The sequence below is a fragment of the Physella acuta genome, unplaced genomic scaffold, assembly GCF_028476545.2.
Source record: "Physella acuta isolate Inbredline_101_S28 unplaced genomic scaffold, ASM2847654v3 ptg000949l, whole genome shotgun sequence".
NCBI classification, from domain to species: Eukaryota; Metazoa; Mollusca; class Gastropoda; family Physidae; genus Physella; species Physella acuta.
The window spans coordinates 162,682-175,444 of NW_026732466.1; the positions used below are offsets into that span (position 1 = coordinate 162,682).

The 12,763-nt window shown below is 35.3% G+C and overlaps 1 protein-coding gene across 1 annotated transcript in view; it reads right to left on the reverse strand.

Moving 5' to 3' along the window:
- The window catches only part of LOC131953763 (dual 3',5'-cyclic-AMP and -GMP phosphodiesterase 11A), a 121,221-nt gene that overhangs the window by 68,691 nt on the left and 39,767 nt on the right, over positions 1 to 12,763 (reverse strand). The window contains exon 5 of the mRNA XM_059317121.1: positions 9,283 to 9,372. Within this exon, the coding sequence (XP_059173104.1) occupies positions 9,283 to 9,372 (90 nt within the window). The remainder of the gene's footprint in view (positions 1 to 9,282; positions 9,373 to 12,763) is intronic.

Consider the following 12,763-nt stretch of genomic DNA (forward strand, 5'->3'; position numbering starts at 1 on the left):
TTGTCGACAAGCGTGCTAACAAGCCCATGATAAAGATGGCTGTCAAGAAACTGTAGGATATTGAAGTATCAAAGGATAATACATTAATTAGGCCTGATTGTGAAAAGAAAGCCTATGTGCATTTGGCTCCAGATTATGATGCCTTAGATGTTGCCAATAAGATTGGAATCATCTAAAGTGGAGTATAACTGCATTAAAATGTGTTCTAAATGTAAAAAAAAAATAAAAAAATAAATAAATAAATAAATCAATAAATTATAATGCAAGTATTTAAAAAAAAGGTTAGTCACAGTGTCAACTAATGGATACACATCTGAAAATGAAACACCGTAAAATAAGCTTACAAATAGATCAGATTTGCACACCCTAAAAAAATAATGCAAGTATAAGTAAGACATTTTAAATGAATAAAAGTACATGTCAGAAAGAAGTATTTCTATTGCAAATATATATACACCGATGATGAAAACTGTTATACTAAAGCGAATATGACTAGGCGAATTGACGCTGTGGTTTACATATCAGAAGCAATAACAATATTTTAAATTAATAATAATGCAACAATTCAGTTCCTGTGCTTCCGTAAGTAAAATCTTGATATCTGTCCAATTATTAATATTTTGATTAATAAACAACGTATGGATGAATTAGAAAGAACAGGAATTCGGACAGGTAATTCTTGATAAAAAACTTAAAACTGTTACAACATTTATTGGGTAAAGAAATACTCGATTCTATACACTATTACAGTCTATCTTGGCTAAAGAAATACTCGATTCTATACAATATTACTGTCAATCTTGGGTAAAGAAATACTTGATTCTTTACACTGTTAAATCTATCTTGGGTAAAGAAATACTCGATTCTAAACACTGTTAAGGTTATCTTGGGTAGAGAAATACTCGATTCTAAACACTGTTAAGGTTATCTTGGGTAAAGAAATACTCGATTCTACACATTATTACAGTCTATCTGGCTAATGAGCGAAACCTTGAGCCAGTTTTGATGATATGAGAAAGAGAGACAGAAAGTTGAATTTAAAAGGATTTTATAAATCCAGTTCATTTACTCTTGTTTGTCTGATTTTAATAAATGTAGAAAAGAGGAAGGCAAAGACAATACCGGGTGAATAACATCAAGGATTGGACGGTGCTGCCCTGCTTAGAATTAATACACAGCGTCAGAGAACCGAGTAGGATAATAGAGATTTTTATTATAATTTTAAGTTCAAAGTTCAACTATGGTGCCCTAACGACACTAAAGTCTAGACCTAATAATTGTCCTAATGAACCGCAATAATTTAGTAAATGTAGGCTACTTAATCTAAATTCTAAATTATTAATATTAGTAGGCTAATACTAATATCATAGATATCAAGTAATGCGATATTTTAATAACGTAAGAATCACAGGAAATTTGGCGCGAAATTAAGGCTCTCTCGCGGCCAGCCTTCCTAGGCTTGCGGACCATTGAAATCGTAATTTTAAAATATAGGTTAATTTTACAATACCCAATTATTACTATTTTCAACATTTAGGCATCTATTTCTAAATATTAAGTGCCTTATTATTTATAGACTCTTACCTTATATTTCAGCACATTGCTCCTCTGTAAGATAACAAACGAGATCCAAAAATTAAAATAGGCTTTGAATCTAAATCCTCTTGAGGATAAAACAAAGATGCGCACTGTGTCATGCGTAGATCAGGTGTGCTGTGTTAGCGCCGTAAGCGACACGGCCCTAAATACCAATGGTCAACCGGAAACATGGAATTTAGGTTCAAGGTACAGCCATGATTACCATGGCAACAAAGGTCACGGCGCAAGCTGCGCAACTCGCTACTAACAAAAGCTAAGAAATGATGATTATATCAAAGTGAGTGATCAACTCTATATAAATTCTATGGAATGTGTATATATATATATATATATATATATATATATATATATATATATATATATATATATATATATATATATATATGCCTATGTAGTAAACCTTCACATTTTATTGAGTTTAAATACATCATCAAATGGTGTAGGCTACTCTGACACTACATAAGCGTTGATTATCAACGGTGATTTATCAACTATACTTATCGATCAGACTGCAATGTAGTTGAAGAATCTCAACCTGAATCAATCACTAACTAGCACCGACAGAAACTTCTGCTTGACGTGCTTTAAGAGAGTTCACCCTGGACCGGACCAGGTCGCACCGAGCGACCGATGGAGCTTAAATAGGATACTTAAGGTGCAATGGGTCTCAAACTGTTCGAGTACTAGACTGGGACGTCGTGTCGTGGACAGGAAATCGATAGCCGTGTCGCGCTGTTGATACGAAAACTGCACCACGGGTAGATGGCTTATTTGCAGCGATCTCACGCTTCGCTGATCACAGGGGTTCCAGTGGGAATAGATCTGTTGATCTTTCAGGTTTTAGGTCTCAGGAGATTAGCCAGAGCGCATGCAGTTGTGTATACGTTAGATGGATGTAAGCAATAACATGTATACACATTCACACATTACCATACACATATACCATACACATATACAGAATCACATACTTTACATGTAGTTTAATATTAACTGACTCAACTATCAGGCATATATATTAGTTACATATGTCACTAATGTTTCTTTCCGGCACCTTTCCGGCCCCCCACCCCCAGTCCAAGAACTCTATCGTCATATTCGTGTCTCCCCCCCCCCCCCCCCACCTCCCTCCCCTCACGGAAAAAATGGGGAAAAAGTATAATGTTTAGAAATTCTATAATTTAACAAGCAACCGCCCTCTCTCCCATTTAGCTTCAAGTGCCCCCCCCCCGCCCCCCCCCCCTTCCAACGTTTCATGAACCCTGCCCCGGGAGAGAAATTGCAAAAAAAATGTCTCTCTCTCCCTCTATCTCTTTCATAATATAGGCCTACTGATAAACAAGTAATGTACTTTTTAGATATTTGCTTTGAAATACTAAGACCACATAATGTTTAGTCTATTGATTGGCATTGCTGTCAGTTTTAATACGATATTTGTTTCGTTGAATCTCTTTAACATTCTATGGAGACGTGTTATACTTTTCAGTCAGCTTCGTCACGCGAAGTTCACCTGGGCAACAAGACTCAAACACGCACGTCTTCAGTATTCCATAGACACAGGTATAATTTTCTTCATCACTGGCTTAGTTTTTTCAGCAGTGCAGTGAATCTAAGCACGCATTTTTAAAAAATTCTGTGATGTAGTTTAATTTGTAGCCTGAAGTATCGGATTTATTACAATTTCGAACTTTCCAGACTAAACTTTCTCCAACAAAAAAATGTCACAAGTTAGCATTAAACGGGATTGATTTTTGAAATGGTGTTAAAATCATTAGCAGCTATTTTTAAAAAGAGTGAATATAAAAAAATGTGTACTGTAGTTTTTAAATAATATTTTTGTACTAATTAATTGTATTTTTTTATGATTAATTTTTTTTTTAAATCAGAATATTTTTTTTCAGTCTCAAGATGATATTGCTATTTTACCTTAAACAGTCTAGACTTCATTAGGCCAAGCTGATGTTCATATTGTAAATCATTATTAACTTGTAAAGAGGTCAGAAACAACAAAGGATTTTTAAAGCTTTCTTTTAAAAGAAAATCCTGTTGACCGTTTCTGTGGTCCCTTAGACGATAAAATATGCACACACACTTATACACACACGCACACACACACACACACACACACACACACATAAAATAACGCGCTTTTTGTCCATGTCAACAACGAGATAGGGTCCCCTAAGTAACCTTGTCGGATGTCATCAAACTTGCTCATCATTGGTCACATAATACATTTCACCCTCGTACAATAAAAATCAACGTATACTTGAATGTAAAAATACATTACTATAATTTATATACCTTTATCTAATTAGAACAAAGACTGTAGAATTGGATACGACTTGTAATTCTTGTGAACTATTTAGTATCCAGGTCATTTGTTCGCGTTTATCAGACTGACCCCCCCCCCACCCCACCTCTTGAACCCACTCCTGCGGTTGGCCGTGATCAGAGTACTCAAGACAAACAAGAGATGACCTACTTCAGGCGCCACAGCTCTATCGACACAGTCACACGGGGAAACGGTGGGAGATCGATAAGAAATCAATAAATCATCAGATAAACTGGTCCCGGTACCTAAGCCGTAAGAAGTGGTTAAGCCGTCCATGTTCCCCATAATAAATCCTTAAAGACGTCCATGTTCCCCATAATAAATCCTTAAAGACGTCCATGTTCCCCATAATAAATCCTTAAAGACGTCCATGTTCCACATATTAAATCCTTAAAGACGTCCATGTTCCACATATTAAATCCTTAAAGACGTCCATGTTCCACATAAGGAACCCCTAAAGTCGTCCACGTTCCCCATAATAAATCCTTAAAGACGTCCATGCTCCCCACAACGAACCCTTGAAGTCGTCAATGTTCCACACAACGAACCCTTAAAGTCGTCAATGTTCCCCACAACGAACCCTTAAAGTCGTCAATGTTCCCCACAACGAACCCTTAAAGACGTCCATGTTCCCCACAACGAACCCAGCGAGTCGTCCAATTTCCACATAATGGAACCTTAAAGTCGTCCATTTTTCCATAATAAACCATTAAAGTCGTCCATATTCCACATACTGAACCCCTAAAGTCGTCCATGTTTCCATAATGAACCCTTAAAGTCGTCCATATTCCACATAATGAACCCTTAAAGACGTCCATGTTCCATATAATGAACCATTAAAGTGGTTGGTTCCCTATAATAAATCCTCAAACGCGTTCATTTTCCCCATAATAAACCATCAACGTATTTGGTCCTCCATATTGAGCACTCAGTCTTCCGAAAACATAAATTAATTAGGCATCCAATTAAGTCAAATTAAATTCCAGATTGCATTGTCTTCATGTCTTGACCCACGTGCCAAGTGTGAATCGTATCGGTCAAGTAGAAGTGTCCGAATTTTCACTCCGGCGTTTCGATCTAGACAGACTGACGAGGAAGTGAGTTAAATAAAAGCTTATAAAAAGCCACAAAATCGTCGCTCCCCACGAGGAACCCCAAATTGAATCCCTAGTCAATTATGTTTCTCACAGGGAACCCTGAAAATGATTCTTGGTCCCCATAATTAGCCCTTAAAATCATCCCCATAACCTGTCACGATCTCTCAAACTATCCCGCTAGCGAGAGACTCGAAAAGTGTCTTAACGAGGCAATGCCAGCAATGGTGGAGGATTTGACTTATTAACAATTCATTAGTTATGGCATGGTTATAGGACTGTAAGGTCACTGACCTAAACCAGTGTTTTGGTTTCTACCGTGCGGGAGGTTAATGTATATGAGAATTTTGGACAATAGGCTTGAAAAGTCGATGTAATAACTAAATGTTTGAAAAGATATTTTCTAAAATATTTGGGAACCATCGATTATACTCATTTACATATTTTTGTATTGAATATAAGACGTTGAAAAGTTGTTTAGAATTATTATATCAATTCAAATACTTTAAATATCACCCTCGACCCCTCATTGAAGTCAACTGGAATGCCAGGGAGAGTAAAACAAGTCAGAACAATTGTTTTCCATGATATAATACACAATATTGGTACGTGGGGTTTCGCCAAGGAATGTATTTATATTAAATAATATAACATCCCCTATCACCACAACACCCTGACTCTACTACTCCAAATTAGAAATACAAGTGTTTGCTAAATTACAATTATATTTCTAGTAATTATTTTTTTGTTTGCATATTTCTAGCCTTAAAAAGCGGAAGTCAATTTGTACTTATTACACAAATATTTAAAAATTCACTTTTTTAAAAAATTATTCTTTCTGGCAAAAACCATTTAAAACCATTTGGAATTAGCTTTTTAAGTCTATTCTTCTACCGGTCTCTCGTGCTCATCTGATTTTTAACATAGATTGCCTCTTTAAATTCCACGCTCTCTCGCTCTCTCCCTCTCTCTATTTATCTATCTGTATCTCTCATTTACATTGTCATAACTGGCTCGATCGATGCTCATTATCCAAATAGACCACATATCTAACGACCAATAGACCAACTGCTAGACCAGGCCCTTGAATTGCATGTTTTTAGGTCAAAGAAACAGGTGAACTCTACTTCATCTACCTAACATCAAGGACCACTAGATTCAAAATGGTTACTTTTACATTTTGTAAAAAGAAGAACGTGCAACTATATTTTTTTTTCAAACACTAAATCAACTTCTCTGAATAAATTTATTTTAACACTCTAATGTATTTTATTATTTTTGTATTTTGAACTTCCAATTCAGTCGCAACGATTATATTCAAATGATAGAATTAAACCATCTCTAGAAACGAGGGATTAGCCCTCAAACAGGGATATAACTTACTTACCCAGTTATCTAAAGTAAAAGATAATAACAATACAAATAAGAAATGTTTATACTACGCATAGACACTTCTTAAAAAATAAAATAGAACAATGAAACAATCACACAACTTATATTTTGCTTGGCAAATTCGAACATAAATTCCTAGTTATTTGAGATGAGCCAGATCAATTTTTCCATGCCGTTTTTTTTTTACATATTTGTATTGTTTTTCTGCCACTGACGTCACGCAAGATAATTTATGCAGATGGACACCTCGGGTAGGATAAAAAAATTATGCAAGGTTAATTAGTGTATTTAATTAGTTAGATGAGCAATCACTTCTTAGAAAGAATTACGTTATTTTTCTGAAATAAAACCCACATTGAAACATCTGTGTGTGAATTCTACTATACAAGAAGTTCTCTTTAAACTTTTTCAAACCTTGCAGAAATTTAAAATATTTTTTATGAAGAACTAAGTTAAATACACGACTCTTATATCTTTACTTTAAAAAATATAAAATCTATAGTGAACTTTTAGTTTGATCGACACTTTATTTCGAATCATTATCTTTTTTTTTTGTTCTTGATTATCAATTTGAGGATGCCTTTTTTGCAATATTTGAAAGGGTAAAAGGAACTACCAAAAACACGGTGTAACTGTACTACAAAATACATCATGACAACTGCAATCTACACATGTAAATACGTCTACGTTGTTGGACAAAAACGTGATCGGAAACACGAAAATATCATAGTTTAATCCCATCATCCCGTTATCCTTATCACCTCGATTTGGAATACGCTGCTCCCGTTTGCGTCAATCCCAAAAATCCCATCAAATCCTTTAAGGCGGCCCACAGCGTGCCATATGCAGACATGCCCATCCGAAATCCATTATTAAAGAAAAAATTTTCTTACAGCTTAGCATGCCACCCCCCCCCCTCCCCAACACACACACACCCCTAGAACCCCCCGGGTTTTTACTTGCTTTAAGCAATACAAAAAAATTTTGCTGTGCAAATTGCGTTCAGAAAGTGTTTGATTTTAATCTCATTCTCACCCAAGATTCGCCCTTATTGCAACACTAGACTGATCAATGCATGTTATTTCCAGCTTGAAAATTTATTTTTAGATTGAAAATGTTTTTTTCTGCTGAGTACTGCAATTTGCTGAGTACAACAGGAAATCGCTTGATTTTTTTTACTTTTTTTTTTTTTTCTTTAGACGATTTGTCCGATCATTACATTTACATGATGTTTTCAGTTTTACAAATACACGTGTTGTTGGGAAATGTGATTTCTGCTGGATATTCCTTTTTGCTGAATACACAAAGAGCCATTTATAAACATGCACGGCACGGAATTTTAAAAATAACAGCAGCAAAAAATTATTAATGGGACGGGGCACATAATTAGTTTAGGCTTAAATTAGTTCCTAAATTAAAATATGGAAGCGAAATAGATAACAAACTTAATTAGATTAGTCTTGAAATAGGTTTGAAATATTAAACACATACTTACAAAAAGAGATAAAATAGGAGATAAAGGGTTAATGCACACTTCAATTTATTTTGTAGGGCAATACATTCTCTTATAAAGCACTTTCCTAGGTTGAGTATTGCATTTCTAGGTTATGATGTAGTTTAGGGATAGTTAGGTTTAGGGTTAAGGTTAGTGGCTAATGAATAGAATAAGTTTGGCTACCAGTGTTTCTTCCAGACTTTTTTCTCCGGGGGGGCACTTGAAATCTTCGGGGGGGGGGCGGTAAACTTTCTTCGGGGGGGGGCGGACACTGTTAAAAGTATATATTTTCTATATAAATTATATAAATTTCATTTCGTTCGGGGGGGCGGTAAAAAATTTTCGGGGGGGCGAAGCCCCCCCCGAAGAGATGCCTGGAAGAAACTCTGTTGGCTACCAATACCAACAAAATTGTACATCAATACAGGATTACGAGTAACACATCATCGGTCTAAAAATGACTAGCTTCAATACAGGCTTACCTGTAACACATTATCGACCCAATAATGACTAGCTTAAAAATTATTGAAACGTGGCACAAACAACCTGGATTCAAACGTGTATGTTATTCATCCCAAATTAAAACTTCCACAACATACAATAATAGGGCTTGTAAGTAGTTCACCATCTTCTTGTTCTCGTAATTGCCTGATAGCATATCTTAATTTTTTTTTTATTCAATCAATAAAAAAAAATAATAGAAAAGTTACCCTGCTCTAGTTGAGTTACTTAAAATCGTAAATGGGAAGCATGGTAAAAAATGTATTTTGTTCGAAAATTTAAATCTCTCTCTGGCTGACGAGATTTCGAATTTTATTCGAGAGAAACCGAGACTTACAAGTTCTATTGTTACACAATAAGAAGTCACATACAGACTTAGGTGATGTCTTTTAAATATGGTCTTAAGCTGTTGGTTATAAAAAGTAACGTTCCCATTTCAAAACTGACGGTCTATGGGGCAAGCGAGGTTGAGTTTCTGTGACCACGGCATATGATGGGGTCAAAGCTGTGTCCAGGCGCTTTTACTTTCCCTAAGTTAGGTACCCATTAATGCTGAGTGAACTCAGGGACGGTCTAATGACTTGAACCAAGATTCGAACTTGATTAGCAGTATAGCTCTCTACCGCTAGGCCACCATCATTTTTTGCTTATAATAGACCTACATGAACATTTTAAAATTGGTGCTTTTTGTCTACATCTGGTTGTACAACCAAGAATATTTCAACTCGTTTTCAAATCACATGCAGTGAAATTAAAAATTACATTTACATAAGGCGTGTGATTCCTTCATGACGCGGTAATTGACTTACGTTGGATATGATGATAGAACATCTAAGTGTGGATTGCGATATATATTTGTAGTTACTTACCCTATTTCGCTCGTACTCTTTAGAATACGCGTCAAAAATTTGAGCATTATGGATGCCGATTCCACAGAACGTCAAATATGTAGCCAACATCTGAGGAATAAATTAAAAGGTTATATAATCGTGAAGGTTATACATTAAAACAGAGGGAGCTTTCGTATAAAATAATTATCAGAACAAAGATCATTATACAGGACGGGTTGGTCTAGTAGTACAGTTTGACCTTGTCGAGACAGTCCGGTGTTGTGTGTGTCTGTGTGTTTGTTTATTTGTGATTTTCCGTGCGGAGGCTACATAAACAGCCATTATGGTAACGGCTTTAGCTAATGGCTTTACTAATTTAATCAAGTCGTACTTTCACTATCTACCAGCCGGTGTAAGTTAAGTGCCATCGTACTCAAAGAATGTCTTTGAGTTGCACAACACATGCAACATAAAACGTGTATCAGATATTCATTTGCTATATTATGTAACTGTGTTATTATTAAAAACCAATCACTAGCGAATTAGCAATATACTTCTGTTCCTTCACTATATATATATATATATATATATATATATAGGTAATTTATTGGAAATGTTTTCTCATTTTTTCCCCAGTGTTCTCAGTCTACATTTTAAATGTCGACTTGATCGATTTCTACCCTTAATTTCTTCATGTCAACTTCCCACACATTTCTAACCACAGCGATCTCTAAACGAAGAAAGCTAATTGAACATAAAAATTAAACGATTCTTCCAATTTACATAAACACTTTTATCCATTAACCTCTTGAAAAAATAATTAAATTACATTTTATTTCAATTTTTTGTTTCTTGTCTGTTCATTATTCGAAGACGGAATCTCATTTTTTGTTTTGTTTTACATCCATGCCTGTGGCTCTATTGCCCGTAAAGAGCTTTAAACAGTCAGCACTTCTTCCATTCTAGGTCTTTCCACATTTTCCATCTGAGTCGATGTATGTTATTTTAAATCATATTACTTTGTTGTTTTGGTCATACACTACTTTAAACCCATCTTTGATTTGACAAACTTTCAAGAAGACCCAATTATAGCAGTCTCCGTTTTTTAAATGTATACATCGATACTGGTTTTTGTACATCTTATCAGCTGCCTCATTGATTCAAATTCTACATCTTTCCTGATCATGTCGGTTTATATACTGGTAAAAGTATGTTTTCCATATAAATTCCATGTCGTTCAGAAGGGGGGGGGGGGTGGGGTGGGCGGTAGACTTTCTACGGGGGGGGGGGGGGGGCTAAGCCCCCATCCCCCGAAGAAATGCCTGATAGAGACTATGCATGTGTCTAAAGAAGTATATCATGCTGCCAGCATATTGTTTTGTTGTTTTCATGTACCATGTATTCCAGACAGGGTTGAACTGGCTTTTGTTATTCTACCTCTGGAGTCAAATGTTTCTATCAATGTGTTGTTAGTATCAAACATTAGAGAGCCGCCTTTTCATAGTTCATGTGTAGTGTCCCATGTATTCCTGTTATAACGTAATTGGTCTACACCAGGGGTCGGCAACCCTTTGAAGCGGAAGAGCCAAAAGTTACAATTTTCAAAATTTCCCTGGTTTTAAAGAGCCACTGACATTTTTAAATTTCAATTATTTTTTTTAAGATTATTAGTATTTGTTCAAGGAGCTGGAGAGCCGCATCTTGATATCAAAAGAGCCGCATGCGGCTCGCGAGCCGCAGGTTGCCGACCCCTGGTCTACACATTTCGCTAACGTAGTTAGCATGAAGCAGCTTTGGCCAATCAGACTCTTTTAGATGGAGGATGCTTATATTAGGTTATAACTGACCACTCGGACTAACACCAAACCATTAGCTTTTACAAACTATTTTTTTAAAGGACTTCGTTTCAAAGTATTCTGTTGCAATATTACAACATTAGTTATACTGATAGTAAAATACAGTTTAGTTCAGATATTTTTCCAAAATGTTGAATAAATAAGTTTAAGTATTTTAAAAATGTTTTACAGTAAGTTACAGTCGCAATTTAATTACAGGGTGAATCACTTTTTAACTTGATGGTTAATTAAGCCTACGCTTAGAGCAAACATTAAAAAATCATTTGAAAAGGCGCCAAATGTGAAGAGATTAATTATTTTATTGGCTTATGTTTGCTCTCGTTAAAGAATAATTAACCATAATTCGGCCCATAGTGAACTTTTCCACTGACTATATTCATTACTTGATGTATTGATTTCAAATGGATTTAATAAAAGTGATTCGCACTAATAGTCTAATTTCAAGATTTAAAAAATATCTACCTAATTCAGTTAACAGTTAAGTTCATTAAAATCAATTATGACTAATCTAAACGATGTTATTTTGTCAGACAGTACATTTGAAAAATTTCCAGTATGGAATTCCCGATAAAAAACGATGGTTTTTAAAGTAGCACCATCAATATCTCTAAAAACTAACCAATGCAGTCAGTTAACAATTAAAGTCAGTTAACAAATGCAGTCAGTTAACAAATGCAGTCAATTAACTAGCAGACGACAGAGTCATCCATTATCACAATTTCTCTTCTAACAATAAAAGCTAGTGACGTCAATATCATTTCTTTCTAGACCTTCAATTAATTTATTGTAATTACAGCCTCGATTTCAGAACCAGGAAAATGGACTTTTTATGTTGTTAGACAGTAAAATGTGTTTGCTAGATTGTAGTGGAAATTTTTTTTTAGTTTTTTGTTATTATTTTTGTTATTTATTCTTTAGCCAACGACAATTTAAAACATGTTTTTTTTTAAATAAATATGGAAGTATTCTATTGCTACAAGAGAAAGATAAAAAATTAACTGTAAATATAGTTGTTTATACATAATTAAACTTTTGAAATAAAGTATTGCAACACGTTTTTTTGTAAAGGTAAAAATGGAATTATTTTAATACTTTGTACCACATTTTATTCAACTTGTACAAGACGCATCGAGATTCACAAACAACCCAACCTTCGACAAGTTCACTTAAACACAATTTGCCTTAGAGATTATGACTAGAAAAGAATAATCTCTAAGCGAATCTCTTAGGTGCTTGAACCCCACATCTCGCAAACTCTCCAAACTTAAAGCAACGACGTGACGAGACGTTAGACAGACAGTTTTCCATACTGGAGAAAATATCCACTTTTTATTCACTCACTCCCCCCCCCCTTTCCCTTCCCCCTCCCCATCCATACACCCACCCCGGTATTCATTCTATCAACTGGTTTGAAAATTGCCCAGAGTAATCAGTTTAACAAACCACAGCTCTGATAGTGGTCTCGGCCCCTGGTATCAGCCTCGGTCTGGGCCATTAAAGGGAGATGATATTTTTGAAAAGCGCTCATCTTATTTTTCCCCGGGGCGCTGTGGGTAGTTTTGCTATCTAGATAAGAAAAAAAAAGTGTTCCATATTCTGGAAGTTTTTCGTGCAAATGTCTCGCTATTCTTAAATATTTTTACATTAAATCGGCCAGTCAGTCA